The sequence below is a fragment of the Mus caroli genome, chromosome 8, assembly GCF_900094665.2.
Source record: "Mus caroli chromosome 8, CAROLI_EIJ_v1.1, whole genome shotgun sequence".
Classification (NCBI taxonomy): domain Eukaryota; kingdom Metazoa; phylum Chordata; class Mammalia; order Rodentia; family Muridae; genus Mus; species Mus caroli.
The window spans coordinates 113,808,234-113,825,439 of record NC_034577.1 but is presented as its reverse complement, the minus strand read 5'-3'; the positions used below and the strand labels follow the sequence as shown (position 1 = coordinate 113,825,439).

The 17,206-nt window shown below is 53.3% G+C and overlaps 1 protein-coding gene across 3 annotated transcripts in view; it reads left to right on the top strand.

Annotated features, from left to right (window-relative positions):
- Window positions 1-17,206, top strand: part of Cbfa2t3 (CBFA2/RUNX1 partner transcriptional co-repressor 3) — a 68,556-nt gene that overhangs the window by 35,185 nt on the left and 16,165 nt on the right. For 2 of the 3 annotated variants that reach the window (XM_021170231.2, XM_021170232.1), the window contains exons 2-3: window positions 13,223-13,369; window positions 15,892-15,969. In XM_021170231.2, the coding sequence (XP_021025890.1) occupies window positions 13,223-13,369; window positions 15,892-15,969 (225 nt within the window). The remainder of the gene's footprint in view (window positions 1-13,222; window positions 13,370-15,891; window positions 15,970-17,206) is intronic. The other variant, XM_029480752.1, reaches the window with a different exon arrangement.

The window sequence follows — 17,206 nt, the reverse complement described above, 5'->3', positions numbered from 1 at the left end:
GTATGGAAGAACAGAATGGGTGTTCTCACCTGGGTGAGATAGGAGAGAGAATACAGTGGGCCTGACCCTTCCAGACTCTGAGGAGTTGCTCTCGGCTTCCCACACTGGGCATCAGGTTGGCACCACATGAGGCTGACTCTACACTGCCACAGCAGCCCACAGGACATCCGTGCACCAGAGGAAATGAGGCGGGAAACCTAGAAGGGAGATGCCCTGTCCACCCTTTTCTGCCTACCCCAGTCCTGGCTGGTCTCTTCTCAGGGCTTGGGTCCTGTCCTGCTCTGGGCCGTCACAGGGACAGATGTCACTTGTTGGTGCCTGGCTTATTTACCAGAGACTGAGCCAAACAGGCTCGCATCTCAGTGATGGCGACAGAGTTCCTCGGGTTTGTTAGTTCCTTGTTTTGTCTTGTTTTCCTTTAACGAGTCTGCACTGGTGTTCTTGGCTTTTGTTTTATTTCGCTGTTTTGTGGTTCTGGTGATTGAAATCAGGCTCCTCTACCACTAGGCTACAACCTGGGCTACTTGTTTATTTGGGACAAGCCTTTGCTATGTAGTCTGACTGGCCTGAAATTCGCTATGTCGACTAAGCAGACTGTGAACTCATAAAGATCTGTCTGCCTCTGCCTTCTGAGTACTGGGACATGTACAACCATACCTGGCCTGTCTTTTTACTTTTAAAAATATTTATTTGTGTTTGTGTGGCGTGGTGTGTGTGTGCGTGTGCGTGTGTGTGTATGTCACATGTTCCTGCTATATGTGGGCAGGTGCTCCCAGAAGCCGAAGGGAGCTGGAGTTACAGGTGACTGTGAACCACCCAATATGGGTGCTGGAAACTCAGCAAGAATAGCAAGTGCTCTTAACCACTGAGCAGTCTCTCCAGTTGTTTTGAGACAGGCTCTCAGTAAGTTGCCCAGGCTAGCCTTGAACTTGCAATACTCTGGCCCCAGTGTCCCAAGTGACGGCTTGCAAGTCTGTACCGCCAGACCCTGGCAATCAACCTCTGGTCTGTAAACGGAGTATGTTCCCTCCAGCCCAAACAGGGCTCCTCCCCTACCTAGAGGTGACCCAGGCTTGGCACTGCTGGTGACTGGTGCGAATTATAACAATAAGGACTCGATTTAGTGTGGAGGACAGCGGGGCGGCAGAGGAGGTGCCCTCCGCACCTGTGCTTGCCAAAGCAGCTTCTCCCTCCTTGCAGATGACCTTGTACATACATAAGGTCACCTTGTGACTAGCCAGGGCATCGCGTCTTCTCTCTGGCTTGCATGACCTTCCCTGGAGAAGATGGACACGCAAACACCATCCTCCACAACTGGTACAAGCCTGCTCATACATAAATATACATGCACATGCATGCATGTATACACAGATGCAAGCACACATTAATGCATACACAGATGCATGCACACACACATCCATGTATACACAGGTGCATGCACACATTAATGCATACACAGATGCATGCACACACACATCCATGTATACACAGGTGCATGCACACACATCCATGTATACACAGATGCATGCATACACATCCATGTATACACAGATACATGCACACAATCCATATATACACCGATGCATGCACACACTCTGTGTGGTGTGTGTTCAGGTATATGTACCACAGTGTGCATGTGGAGGTCAGAGAGCAATCTGGGGTGTCAGCGGCCCTTACCTTCCACTTTGCTTGAGAGAGGGTCTCTGGTCTGACAGGACATATCAGGCTAGCTGGTCACAACTTCTGGGATTATCTTGCTGCCACCCCCACCTTGCTACAGGAACACCAAGAGGGGAGACATGTGTCACGACTTCTGGGTCTCAACTCAGACACATGCTTGTCCATCAAGCACTTTTCTCCAGGAGCCATCTTCCCTGCCCCACATATTTCCTTACTGATGGCTTTTCGCATGTCCCTCTGCTGGAAGGCTTGGTTCTGGTCTATTTCGGAAACATGGGGAGGCACCCTCCTAAGTACCCCCATTCACAACCTAGCCAGGGACAGTCGGTGCCAATGAAGCAGGTGGGAAGTACTCAGGTAGCCACAACCCAACCTCATTATCAGAGCCATTTGTCCTTAATAAGCTGTGCCAGGATGCAAGGTGACTTCTTGGTGACATGGCAGGGAGGGTGCAGACCCTTGCATGCCAGGACCCGTGCTGAGTTAAGGGGGCCCTTCTTCCCTGTGCTTCCCCCAGCCTGGCAGCCTCCCCTGGCAGTGGGCGGCCCAGATGGCGAGGCACCTCCCCCACAGCTCTCTGGGAGTTGTTGGCTGTGCAGCCCCAGCAGCTGGGAGAGGAATGTGTTTCCTTTGCGAGCCAGCCGCAGGGTGAGCAGGCCTGGACATCTGGATCCCATTTGCAGCCCCGTGGACAGCATGGAAGGCTTTAATCCCGTGTTCCCCATCCTCCCCTGCCTTTTAACTCTGTTTGGCCCAGGGTGCTGTGAGGACGGAGCATGCCAGGCTTCTGGGTGCTCTCACAGGTGGGTGTGGCCCTCAGCATCTTCTTCTGGAGATTCGGAGCGGAGATTCTCGCTCTGGAAGCGTCACAGCACCCTCTGTCCTGCAGGAGTGCCACCCCATTTGTTTGGACTTACTTTTCTCCACGTTTTTGTCTGCCATTAAGATACACAGTGTCAGCCGGGTGGCAGTGGTACATGCCTTTAATCCCAGCACTTGGGAGGCAGAGGCAGGCAGATTTCTGAGTTCGAGGCCAGCCTGGGCCCCTCCTATCCAGGGAAAGTACCTTCCTGACTTTGAACAGTGTACTAGGCTGTTTGCAAAACAGGCCTTCATACACAGGCACCCTCAGGGTGTGCTCTTTTGAGTGTGGCTTCTTCTCTCAGCTATGTGTTTCTGAGATGGAGCCACATCATGTTTGTTTGCATGTCCCTTTCTCCTTGTGGTGTAGATCTTGGCTGTGTGGATATCACAGTTGTTTTTTTTTTAAATGTTATTTATTTATTTATTTATTATTATTTATATGAGTACACTGTAGCTGTCTTCAGACACACACCAGAAGAGGGCATCAGATCCCATTACAGATGGTTGTGAGCCACGAGGTGGTTGCTGGGAATTGGACTCAGGACCTCCGGAAGAGCAGTCAGTGCTCTTAACCGCTGAGCCATCTCTCCAGCCCGATATCAGAGCTCTTGATGGTCAACTTTTTTGGTTACCATTTGTGCCTCTCTGATCAAGTGGCTAATCTCATTCTCTGCTTATGAGTTACAAAGCTATTGTGCTTTGGGTGTGCCATTACGGTTGACAGATGCTGATCCAGAGGTTTCCAGTGCCAATAGACTCAGATGTCCCTGTCAGCTGTTGGTGTGTAACAAACCACCCCAGACTGAGTGCTCTGGAGCTACCACTGGTCTCCAGCAGGGGGCGCCTCAGATGAGCTCCATCCTCAGCAGGTGGTGTGGGAATTTTCTCCTGGGGAAAATGAACCACTCAATCTGTCAGACTTACTTGCAGAGTACGCATGAGGGTTACAAACAGAAGCATAGCTGTATCCAAGCAGCCACAGTGGGATGTCTGCACCCAGAATGGATGAGGGCTGCCCCCAGCTACATAGATCAAAGTTTCTCTCCCTAGTCTCCCCCAGCCTATATACTCTAGCACCCATCCTAGCTCCTGAGGTGCAATTAGGGCAGAACGCATACAGATGGCTAGGAGAGGTGACTGGAATATCAGATGAGGGGCCATGACCCTCCCCGCCCCATCCTCTGAGGGAATGTCAGCCGTCCACAGGCTCGATCATGATGGACTCTTGGGAGCCGGCATGGCTGATCTGATGAAGATGGCGGGTCTTTTACTCAGAACGTAGTGCAACAGTTGGCCTCTGCTCTATGGTTGGCCTGGCAGGGGCTGCAGATATGTTGAGTGCTAGGCACTCTGGTGGTGACTGGGTCCAGCTGGACCCCTGTGTGTGAGACACCAAGCTGCACTATCTTACATCTCTTTCACTGCATCTTGTTGGCCACAGCAGGTCTGGGGCTGACCCTGTTCATAGGACCACTCATGAGCTGGTGTAAAGGCCACAGAGGATCGTTGTGGTGTAACGTGTAGTGTCCAGAGCAGATAATACGATAGTTCTGTGCCTCAGTTTCCCCATGTGTAAATGGAGTTCTGACACCCCACAGCTTTATCATGTAAAATGGGGGAGTCGTTTCAAAGCCCAGGATAGCACAGTTGCTCTCTGCAAAGAGGAAACTATTCAACATGTCAGGCATGCTGAGGACAGCCTTCCTCCTCCGTGCCCCCCACACTACCCCCATGCACCCACTTGTTGTACCCAATTGTAGAACCATGCATTCCACCCACATGGGGTAGGAGCTGGTTCTAGATGTGTCTCTATCTCTCTTCCTTCAGTCCCAGTGGTGACTGTGCCCAAGGTCTTGCACACACTCAGCTCAGCGAGTCCTCTTCCACTAAGCTACCTCCCAGGTCACTGCTGCACTTTTTGCTTCTAAGACAGGGTCTTGCTACATTAGACCGGGCTGGTCTAAAGCTTGCAATCCTCCTGCTTTAGACTCTTTAAAGGAGCAAGGTTACAGATGAACAAAGCCTCGCCACTCAGCATGTGAGTTAGTGCGCATGTCCCACTGACTCTTGTGGAATGAGGTGGGTTCATTCTCCTCGTTTTTGTAGGCAAGAAACCTGAAGCTCCGTGTAACTGGAACCCAAGCTGCTCACTCCTGCCTGCCTCTTGTCCTCCAGGGCTTTAAACTTGGAGAAGAGCCAGCCTCCTGTCACAGGGAGGACAGTGGACTCTGCATCTGTGAATCTCTCTTTCTTGCCTTTGCTGCCTCAACTAGCCTCACCCCAAAACATGCGCTTGTTCTGCTGGTGGGTACCAAAGTTCAGATTTATGTGAGGCAACCCCTTAGTTTTCACAATTAGAGTAGGAACCAGGTCTCCAGCCTTCTAGCCCTCCACTGTGACCCTGGTGACCTTTTGACCTTTTGGCCTTCATCGTCACCATGGACCGGGGAGTGTGGGGTTCTTGGGTTCTTCTTGAGATGTCCCTGTGCTGGGCTGCAGGGAGAGCAGTAGCAGCAACGGTGGCAGCAGCAGGCAGAATTAAAACCAGAGAATGGCACCGAGTCAGACCTCTGAGAGCAAGGCAGGGCCAAGAAGAGCCAACCCTGCTTGACTCGAAGTCCTGTCACCACTGGGGCAGAAGGGCTGCCTGGCCAATGGAGCACAGAACAGGAAACACTAATCCCTGTATTTTTGTATTATTACTTATTCATGGCGGTGGAGGCTGATGGAGACCAGATGTGGGAAGCCACTGAAGCAGACACCTGGGACTCGTTAGGGCCTGCATCCCACCCACTCCCGAGTTCCCTGCCTACGGGATCAAAGCTGAGTGCTTCTGATCCTAGCCTTGAACAGGACAGGATGGAGCTCAGCCCCCAGGTCAGACTCCTCTCCTAGACGTGGAGTCACCCAGAGGAAGCCCTCAGCTCTTTGCTGTGCCTTGGGCCTGGGAGCCCAGGTCTAACCCAGCCCTTTGCTGGAGACCAGGGCCCAAATTCCTTCTGTGTATCCCACAGGAAGGCTCCAGAAGAGAGCTAGCTGTGTCCTCTCGAAGTTTGTCCTGGGTTGAAACAACGACAATCTTGCATGAGCCCTCTAATGACTCCAGATGTTGTAGCGAGGCCTCAGTGTCCAGGACAGGAGCCTCCACCCAGTGCCCCAAACCCACCAAGACCAAGCCTTGGCCAAGGATGGGGGACAGGAAGGACAGGGCAACACCTGTTACATCCGTGACCTCAAAGGAATTGTACCCCAATGGCTATGCTGCCTATCAACCAACTCCTTTTATTTTCAAAAGGGCCCATCTGAATGTGAGGCAGTTAGAAACCCCTCAGGACCAGGATTTCCGGGACACGTCCGCGATGTGTAACCCACGGCTCTGAGCATTCAAGGATAGGCAACTCTGTCAGTATGGAGCTGCAGTTCTCTAGTGTCCTCCTTTTGTCCCCAACCTGTGTCCAGAGGTGATTGTGGGGCTCCCAACGTGTCCCTATCCCAACACGTCCCCCCATCACATGGTCCTGTGGTCCTGAGGCATCCTGAAGTGCATCTTTGCTGGGTTGCTATGGTCCTGAGGCATCCTGAAGTGTGTCTTTGCTGGGTTGCTTCGCTCCATGTCACTTTCACACGTGTCTGGGCTCACTGTTCACTGCTTTGCTTGTGTGTGTAAAGAGTGAGAAGTGCTTGAGCTTACTGTTTAGCTTGTGAGGGTACCCGGTTACCTGCAATGAGATGAGGCTGTTGGCCTTCAAGGGTTAAAAGACATGTAATCTCTTATTTCATTTGTTTATGTGGCGTATGTGTGTGGAGACATACTCCAGGGTACGTGTGTGCAGGTCAGAGGACAACTTATGGAGTTGATTCACTAACTTGCACCATATGGGTTCTGGGCCTCAGTCGATCTCAGGTTGTCAGGCTTGGTGGCAAGCACCTTTATTCATTGAGCCATCTTGCAGCTCTGCAAAGCCATTTGAAATGGAGATCTCTAACTGGATGGATGAGTGACTGGATGGATGACAGGTAGGTGGGTAGATGGGTTGTGTATGAGTGACGCATTTGTGGATTAATGGATGGGTGCTGGGTAGGTGTAGGAGGGGTGGATGGAAAGTAGATGGATGGATGATGGATGGATGGATGGAGAGATGGATGGAGAGATGAAGAGATGGAGAGATGGATGGATAGATGGATGGATGGAGAGATGAAGAGATGGATGGAGAGATAAATGGATGGAGAGATAAATGGATGGATGGAGAGATGGATGGATGGAGAGATGGATGGGTGGATGGTGGATAGGTAGCTAGCAAGATGAATGATGGATGTGTGTGTGTGGAAATGGATGTAAATACGGTCAGAGACATAAATACTCCAGTAGTCTACGCGAGGGGCTCAAAATGCTGAAATATTCCAAACAGCCTTACAATCTGTGGTTTCTGACAGCCATGGGACTCCCCGCCTCTCACTTTTCCCATCTTTCCCATGGGAATGCCGTTTCCCAACTTTCAGGAGCCTCTGGGGAACATATTCATTAAAACAAAACAAAACAAAAACACAGTCATGGCAAAGATATGAAGGGAGAGAAGACAGAGAGTGGAAGTCTGGAGGAGGTAGCATTTCCACAGAAGGACACTAGCCAGTGCAAAGGCTCTGGGGCCAGAGCATCTGAGGCAGGAGAGTGAGACTGGACAGTGAGAGGAGAGGAGACAGTCAGCCTTAAGTGGCAGGCTTGGAAATATGTCCTAGGAGGTTAGCTGACCCTGCTGAGTCTGAGGAAATCCAATCATGTGGGTTTACCTTGGCCTTGGTGGCATAGCCTTGGACCACTGCCCAGGCAAACGTAGAGACTGGAATCCAGAGATAAGGGCTCCGTGCTCCTTACACACTGTGTGGCCCTGCAGTGACCTCAAGTGACCCTGAGTATCGGGGTAGTCTATGGAGTTGCCGTGGGGTGATCTCAGCCTCTCGGGGTCTCTGCTTATCTCACATTTCTTACAGAATGACATAATGTCTCTCATCTCTGTCTCTGACACTCTCTCTCTCTCTCCCTTTCCCTCTCCCTCTCCCCTTCCTCTGTGTGTGTGTGGGAGATGCGGGGAGGGAGTTTGAGTGCACATATTCTGGAAGCCAAAACACAGCCTTTTGCGTCCTACTTCAGGTGCCTTCCACCACCCCCTTTTCACACTTGAGACAAGGTCTCTCATTGACTTGACACTTGCTGAGTAGACTGGCCAGCCAGCCAGCCCCAGGCACCCTCCCTCTCACTCCCCACCCAGTGCTGGAGTTACAAGAACACGCCTCTGTGCCCAGTTCCCTGCATGGGTGCTGGGGATCAAACTTAGGCTCTATAGTTGACCTCCAGCGCCAACTCACCCAGAGCCCTAGATCACTGTAGTTTCATGACTGAACAAGAAAATAGCCCTTGCTAGCACACAGTCTCTGTCCTCCAAAGGCATGCCCTATACCTTTGGTTTTTCACTGGGGCTCCTGAAATCACAGATGTAGAAACGAACCTCCCACCTAGGTCACAGTGTGGGACCCATCACCTCCAAGTGTGCTTTGGCCTTTTCCTCTGATTGATGACTTTGTGCTATGGGACGCTGGATCCCCCCATGCCCCACCCCACCCCCAGTATATGAGGGGTTGGCTGCACTTGCAGAGAAGATGCCTAGATCTGGGTGCCTTAATACCACCATGTGCCTTTAAGACCCTGCCTGCCCATGGTCAGCCCAGAAGGGGAAAGCCAGTCTGGTCCTTTCAGCAGCCCTGACCGGTCTCCACATGTGAGAGTCCAAGACTCCACAGAGAAGAAACCTCACATCTGACTTCCTGGGGTGGAGTCCTAGCTTCCTACCTTGCTGTGCCTCAGTTTCCCTACCTGCCAACCTCATGGGTTTATGGTGGGGACAGCAGGAGGTGACAGACATAGAGCACTGAGGTCAGGGCCAGAATCTCAGCCCTGACTTTGGGCTCACACCTGCCTCTGAATCCTGTTGATGTACACAGTGACCTAGGTCACGGCAGGGGTCAGTCAAGCCAGGCTCTGAATTTGCTAGGGACACAAAAGGTCTGAAGAGACCCAGCCAGAAAGACGGTCAACTCCATGCTGGACCTAGGCCAGTTCCCAGCTGGGAGGGCGGGCTGGGAACCACAGCCGATGGGGACAGTGATGGATGGAGTGGCCTGTTCCGGCACATTCCGTGTTCTTTCCCACAGGCCCCGCCTGGCTTTAGAGGGCTGCTTCCTCTGTGGATGCTCAGCATGGACAACACAAGAGCTCCCCTGGGCCCACAAGCAGCTATGGGGCCTGGGAATTTTCTGGAGGGTGGGAACAGGGAAGTAGCAGAGACTGAGGTGAGCCGAGGGAGGAGCCAGGCCCTTCTCAGCCTCTGTCTTCCCAGAGATCATCCTAGGCTATGTCAACTTGAGGCACCATATCATGGTGTATCGGTGCCACCACCTGCCGGTTCTCAACTCGTTCATATCCCTCAGGGAATCCCCAAGTCCCCTCTGCCAGGCCTTATATCCAGTTTCTAGGATCCAGGATAGGAAGACCATAAAGTCCCCCTTTCTAGGGAGGATTGGAGGCAAGATACCATCAGCTCTAAAAAAAATAACATGAAAGGCTGAACATGCTTTAGAGACCTTGGAAGCTGCCTGGGGTCATCGGGCTGTAGGGCCCCTGAGAGCAGCAGGGGCAATCTACCCAAATCCAGTTATATTACCAGGGTTCTCATCTGGGTTTCACTGGACCACTCTGTGCCTTGGTTTCCCTATTTGTAAGGTGGAGCAGGGTTGTAGGGATGGGGGCTGTTGGGAATATCAAATGAGGCCCTCGTGAAGCAGACATCCTTCACCACAGAGAAGAGAGCTATCTGTTAGGCTGTGTGATGCCGTGGGATCCTTACCTCAGTCCCTTGGGCTGAAGGAGCTGGACTTGGGGTTCCTCCCACAGCATCCCCTACCCGCCACTGCCCAAGAAGTGCGGTACTCTTCTAAGTTGAGCACTAACAAGCCGGTGACATATGGTCCCCAGAAACCACTCTAGGTTGGCTGACCACACAACCCACATGCTTTCTGCTCGTGTGAAGGTTGGCCTAGGGGCACAGGCATAGATAGAAATGGCTCCCTAAGCATCTCTGGGCTTCTTCAACATGGTTCTCACTGTGACTACACCACACCAGTTGCCTGTATTTAAAAAAATTCACAGCAATGGTTTGGCTAAGAGCTAGTGCACAGTACCCATCCTGGCTGCCCCACCCACAAGCTGTGAGCTGTGGGGAACTCCTGGAGGAGCCCTGACAGCCTCCCCTGGGACACATGGTCAGTGGGGCTGCCCCCAGGACCCCTGAGATTTTTATTTGCTCACCTCACAAGAAAAGTCAAACAGGCAACAGAACCTCTCTGCCCAGCTACCTGCAAACACAACTCAGAACCTGGGGACACAGGCCTGGACGTGTAGGGACAGAAAGGACAGTGTGGCTTGGGACTGATGGATGAGACCCAACTCTGTATTGCTCAGCTGAGTGGCTTTGCAGAAATCACTTCCTGGGCCTCAGTTTCCCCTTTGTGAGATGGAGCTGTAACAGTGCCTCAAGGAGGCTATGAAGGGTGGAGATTCCAGCAGAAGTGTGGCCGAGGCCAGGGGTTTGACCTTGGTGGAACAAGAGGAAAAGACACAGCTTCAAGCTTCTCAGAATTCACATTGTTTCCGGACCTCTCCAGGACTGCTCTGGGCACACCCACCCTCCCACTAGCATATGCAGGCTGGCTGGGAAGGGAGAACTGCCTCTCAGTGGGCGTCCAGATACCTGGCCAGCTCCCCTGGATGGCTCCTTCTCAGCTCGTATGGTATGTGCCTAGAGGGCCTTGGGGGAAGGAGAGCAGGAAGACAGAACCAGGAAAGGACAGGTCTACTGGCCTCATACCTGCCTTTGACTTTCTGAGTCTGTGGAACACCCATGATGCCTGCCCAGCCACTACAGTATTAAGAGAAACAGTCATGAAAGTTAACAGCGAGCCTGGAGACACGGCGCAGTGCGTAGCTTCGGCAGCTTCTGTAGCATGCACCAAACCCTGCGTTTAAACCCCAGGACCCAGACACTGGGCGTGGCGGCTCACACGTATAATCCCAGCTTTCAGAAGCGGATGCCGCAGAAGTATCAGAAGTTCAGGGCTATCTTTGGCTACACAGCAAATCTCTAAATAAAATTGCCGTGTGTGGTACAGGACCTGTGAAGGACATCCTCCACCTCTTTTGATACACACACACACACCCAGGGAAGTGCATGGTGTACATACTTTAGATGTAAGGCCCCAGGAGACAGCCTTTCTCTCTCAGCAGCCAGCCCCTCCCACCTGACCTACACCAGCTGACCTTGGAACACTGACCTCCAGACTCCCTCTACCCTCCCACACACACACACACCCCAGGGTCCTGGCCAGGGACTCAGGAGAACTACTTCCTCATGGGGCTGTCACAGCGATCCCTACCCTGAGTCATCACCTTTTGGTGGCTGCAAACCTTGCAGATGGGTTGACCAGGGAGTAAGGTGACCGTAGTATGGTGACAGTCCGGAGGAACTGCCAGGAGGGATAAGCTGGAAAAGGAAACAGGATTTCCAGGGCATCCTGGGAGGTGGGCACCCTTAGGCTGCTGAAGGGGAGGTAAGGAAGTATAAAGGCAGAGAGGGGCAGCAACCCCCACATCTGTGAGGCTGCTGACAGGTCCGAAGCGGGAGACCAGGTAGGTGCCTCTTAAGTCCCCACACTCACTGGCTTACCATCCAGTGTCCATGTGTGCTATGTGATTTGGAGTAGATCATGACACTACAGTGTAGCCGACTCTCTCTTTGAAATGGGCTTTGAGTGGAATCAGGGCCACGGGACTTCTGTGAGGCCAAATGGAATCCATGAAGTACTGGGAACAGAGTCTGCATGCAATGAATGCTTGAGGCTCTGAGGCAGAGGGATGACCCCTGGTCTCCATGATTCATGTCCTAGAAACGAGAAAGAAAATGAAGTCTCTGCAGGTCACTAGGTGCCTGGTAACCCTGCTGGCGCCTTTAACATCATGGGCATGCAAGTGGCAGCTACTGCATCATGGTACCCTGGCCCATGGTACCAGTGGGCCTATCAGTATGATATTGAGCAAATATGCAGAGAGGTGACAGCTAGTGCCCAGTGCCAGCCCAGCTGTCCCTGTGCCTTTACTCAATTGGTTCTACTTTGTTTGGTACTTGAAGCTCAGGTGAAGCCACATCCCCTCTGTCAAAGGCTTCAGAGACACAGAGTGACCCCAATGTCCTGGGCCTGAGACCAGAGCCAGCCTGGTACTTGAGACATTTGGCCCTGGCAATACCCTCCCAGGCAACCCCATCTGCCCGAGGGCCCAAGGGCAGACTGGACAGGTGAAGGGCTGGTGAGGACGGAGCGCTCTATGCTGAAGCAGCCAATCCCAGTTGCCTTCTTTGGTTGTTGTCACCGGAGACTGGCCATCAGCCCTACAGCCAGGCATGGTGTTGATAGGTCCCCACAGCTGCGGCCACACGTGTGCCCAGCCATCAGCCTTTGGACAGTTGAGGGAGGGGAGGGGAGGGGCTGAGCGCCGGCAGGAGGGGGGCCAAAGCCACAGCTGGGGGACAGCAGGTGCCGCAGCCTGGGTGGCTGCTGTGTGCCATCTGCTCCCATCCCGCCCCTCCTCGTGGGCCCAGCAAGATGGGGGCTTCTTGCCTCTCCCATCACCGACCCATACACAAGCCACCACGGACCGCTGGGCTTGTCTAAAGTGTCTCTCGAGTTTCTCACCCCTCTGCAGAACGGGGGGGGGGGGGGGGGGGGGGGGGGGGGGGGGGGTTGGTGAGGGCTTCACTGTTTCTGGCCTGCCGCCTGGTAGATGTCACTTACTGATCACCAGCCACAGAGGCCTGGGTGACCTAGACTTACATGTGAATGCTCATAATGGGATCCTGAAATGGGATGCAGGATGGGAAAGGCTGAGAGGTGGGACCTATAGTTGCAATGAGGAATGGCCAAGAGACTCCGTGACTGTCTCCGCAACCCCCTGCCCATAGATGACCCAATGGGTATGAGCATGGGCGGCAAGCAGTGATTGAGACAGAGAGGTCTGCTTTCTGCTCATAGCAGGCAGAAGCCCACCCTTGCTGCCCCTGGATAGCTGGGCCGTGTGACAAAGAAACAGCACACACGGGTTTTTTCACCCATCCTGCCTGAGGCCCCGGGGCTCACCATTCTCTGCAAAGAATGCCCTAAGCAAGGCCTGCCCTTGGGACTTGTGTTGAGCCCTTGCTTTGTGGTCCTTTGCGGAAGCCCTTGGATGTCCAGGGTTCACCTGATCCTCAGTTTACCCTGGCCGCCATCACCATCTTACTGTTTTCCTACTCTGCTACCCCTGAGCTGAGTCCCTTGATAAGAGCTGGGTCACTCGGACATGCTTGGTAATGGGTGTCCTGAGCTCCAGAACAGACATCAGCCCCAATGGGCTTGGCTCTTTGCTTCACCTGTGCTTAGATGCCAGCCACCTGTGAGAACACCTGAGGCTCCCACACCACAGGAGGATTGGCATCAGGAGTCCATCTCGCCAGTGGAAGCTCAGGTGCCGGCCAGCCTGCTCTGCTCTCAGCTGCCTAATCTTTCTCTCTATCTTTTTCTTTCTCCTTTTCTTTAGCTCACAGGAAGGAGAAGGCTGCAGCAATGCCAGACTCCCCGGCTGAAGTGAAGACGCAGCCCCGGTCCACACCCCCCAGCATGCCGCCCCCACCTCCCACCTCATCCCAGGGAGCCACACGACCACCCTCCTTCACACCTCACACACGTGAGTCTCCCTGCCCACGACCCCTGCCCATACCTCGTGTAGAATAGATGGAGCCATTTGAAATTCTGTACTCGGATTTAACATAACGTGACCCTGTAGCCCATTTGCAGCCTAGTCTTAGGCTCAGATCCCAGATCCTCCTCCTTGCTACCTAACTTTGGTAAGCTAGCTACATTAGCGCTCTGGCCTGGCTTCTTCATGTGCAGAGTGGGGGCCTGCTGTGGTTCCTATCTTACAGCCATTGTGAGAGTGAAGTAAGTTACAAGCACGGATGTTAGAAGGCCCCGGGGACTTAGGCTCAGCTCAGCAGCCCAGAGCAGAGGCCACTGTGGGGATTCCAGGGAGCCTCAAGCAGGAGTGTCCTCTCTCTTCCATAGCCACCTCTTTCCTTTGAAAAATTGTAACTTAGGCTGAGCAGGTGGGAAACTCCCAGGGTTGGGCCATTAAAGGGTACAGCATCCCATGCCCTTCCCCCAAGACAGGCTTAAGAGTATATCCCAAGTGTTCTGGCAGAGAAAAGCCATGCGCCACCTCCACTGCAACATTCGAAGACACGTACCTGAGGGGACCCTTCCTCAGATCTCACACTGAAGCAAGATCGCTCTCCATGGGAGGGGTCTCAGTAACTCATCCGGGTGTCAGTCACCTGGTTTCCAGGGCACGCATGTTTCCTCTGACCTCTGCATCCCTGAACGTGGAGCACCGGCTCTGCCCTTCAAAGTTAAAGCTCTCAATAAAGCCTTGCTGTCTAGAGAAAGACTGAGATGAGAAACAATTAGCTCAACCCCAGGCTAGCCATGTCCCAGGCTAGCCATGTCCCTGTTGGCGGATTGCCAGGCTCCTGCTTTGGGGGTAATACCATCTGCTTCCGGGTATAGTCACGTTGAACCAGGGCCCTCTGAGAACACGCCCAGCACACAGCCAGTTGTTTCCACACGCACCTTCCAGTCTCCTGCGAGGTGCTAACTCCCACTTCCTACAGTTAACCGAGGGTCCAGCGATTGGTGAACCTGGAGTGAGGACTCCTAGCCCTGCCTCTTGTAGCTGGGACTCTGCCCTTAGCAGCCTGATGCTCTCAGAGGACAGATGACCCTGCCAGGGTCCTGGGTCTGCCTGCTGGCCATGCTCCTCCAGGCCAAAGATCCTTGTGCCTATTCTCACATTGTTCCTCCCTCAGTGATTCGGCTGACATAGTCACTGTTCCTCCTCCCTAAGCATCCTTCCCTCTGGGCTGAGCTACAGGTAGACTCTGGCTGCTGGGCAGCCTCAGAACTCATCCAGTGGGTGACAGGGAACTCTGTGGGACAGTGCTGACGTCACCTAGAAGCGTTAACCTAGAAACAAGATCGTGCGTGGGGGCTGCTATGCCCACCTCCCACCCGTGAGGCCATGACACATTTCCTGAAACAAGGGTCCTCCAGATGTTTGGAGGCCCCAAAGAGGAATGAGGAACAGTGCAGCCAACAGGCTGATCTTGGACTATGAGCTGTCATATACTCTAAGGGTGCCCCTCCCCAACCCCCACCCCCAGGCCTGCTTTTCCCTGTGGACCAGCTCTTGTCCCAAAAGCTCGCCTGGACACCAGATGTTCCTGGTTAGGAGTGAGGATGGGGTCAGCTGGGGCCTTCAAGGCTTTGCTTTCATGAGGCCTGTGAACAGATGTGAGGGTGGTCAGAGCATGTGTGGTTCATGGGGAGGGCTTGTGTGCCTCCTGCCTCTCGGTCCCACTCTGGGGGTTGCAGCTCTGTCTGTAGAGCATAAGGCTTTCGTTTGTCTCGGGCACTTCCAGTCTGAGGGGGCTTCAGATCACCGGGGCTAGTTGGTTGGAGCATAAGCCTCCTGAGGTCACCTCAGGTTCGTTCCTAATCCACACACACGCTCCCCTCCGCACCTGGCTGGTGGCAGCCCCGGTAAAGCCTCTGCAGTCGGCTACAGATTCCTGCCCAGTGTTCCAAGCCAAATGGAGACACTGACCTTGAACCTATTTAAGGGCTGTGGTTTTCCTGGCCCAGTGACCACCCTGGGCACAGATTGGTCTGTGGCTGGGGAAACAGGCAGGAGGCTGAATATGGAGACCTGGGACAATACAAGGAGCACTGACCCAGCCTAAAGTCCTCTTAGGCAGGGAGCCTATAGGTAGGTTGAGCTCCCATCTGCCCTTCCTTGAGAGTTTCTGAGACAGGGGCTCACTACTCCTAGAGCTACTGTGTGTGTCCACTGACACCCCACCTCACGTAACAGACCTGAATCTCCGTCACGGAAAACACATAGCCTGGGCCCTCAGGTCCCTCGAGGACAGTGCCGAGGGGATAACCGAGCACTCTCTGGAAAGACAGCTTTTAAGAGTGAAGTGTCCTGCTGACAGATACCCAGTGCAACCCATTTTACAGAGGAGAAAACTGAGGCCCAGAGGAGTGGGCCAGCCCCCAGTGGCAACAGTGTGGTCTTTAGGACTGCCACTGCAGAGAGGACAGCCGCTGCGGCGCCCTCCTGACAGCCTGTTCTTCTTATTTTGCTTACAGATGGCGAGGATGGACCTGCGACGTCTCTTCCCCATGGCCGTTTCCACGGCTGCTTAAAGTGGTCCATGGTCTGTCTCTGTAAGTAAAATAACAAGAACCGTGGGCTTCAGGGGCTGGAGAGATGGCTCAGCGGTTAAGAGCACTGACTGCTCTTTCAAAGGTTCTGAGTTCAAATCCCAGCAACCACATGGTGGCTCACAACCACCCATAATAAGATCTGACGCCCTCTTCTGGTGTATCTGAAGACAGCTACAGTGTACTTACACATATTAAATAACTAAATCTTAAAAAAAGAAAAGAAAAGAAAAAGAAAGAAAGAAAGAAAGAAAGGAAGGAAGGAAGAGAGAAAGAAAGAGAGAAAGGAAGAAAGAGCGAGCCGTGGTCTTCAAGGAGGCTACCTGGGTCCTTCTCAAGGCCTCTACACTCCTATTGTCAGATCTCTAGCCTCCTTAAAGACAAGAGAGGCTCAGGGGCCTAGGGCTAGAGACTGAGACCCTCAGCCATTGTGTGGGAACTGTGGTGCCTTCGCATGTGAACAGGCGCCTACTGAGCTTCATCCCCAACATCCAGATGGGCTAACTGGAGCAGATGCCAGGGCTGTGAGGGGACAGTGGGACATATGTCAATGACAAGCCACACTCCACTGTTATAAGAGACCCTAGCTCCTACTATTGGCAGGGTAGCTAACGATGGGCAGGGATGGTTGCCCTTGCCTCAGTTTCCCCACCTGTAAGGCGATGCTACCACAGTATGGAGCGCTGAGGGTGATTCGTGCACCTCGCTGACAAAGCCACTGCTGCCGTGTCTGAGCCATGCCACGTGCCCTGTGGGTATCAGTCACTAGTGGATGATTGTATCAAAGCATGAGGTGACATTCAGAATACTTGTCCGCCAGCAGAAGCAGCCTTGACTGGGCCAGTTAGCTGCATATCCCAGGCATGTGTGGCTGCCATATAACTTCTGGGCTCTTAAGAATGAGGAAGCGCTTACATGTGCAGCCCGTGTTCTCTGTTGTCCCTCTTGCTGCCATTGTTCCGTGCCTTGCTTAGCCACACACTAGAGCCTGGCACACAGCCTGACTGGTCATCAACTGTTGACCGGTTCTTGCTGTGGTGATAATGGTGTTCCCCGTGTCGGGGAGAAAGGGTGGAAGAGCCCCAGGCTAACTCCCACCCAAGCGTCAAGGCTGGGGGAGTTATGGGGGTGCTAGCGTGTGCCCCCAAACATCAGCCGAGGACACGTGTGCAGTCTAACTTAGTAACACACCTGTCGTGGTAATGAAAACACTTGTGCCGGGGGCTATTTTTGGCGTCTC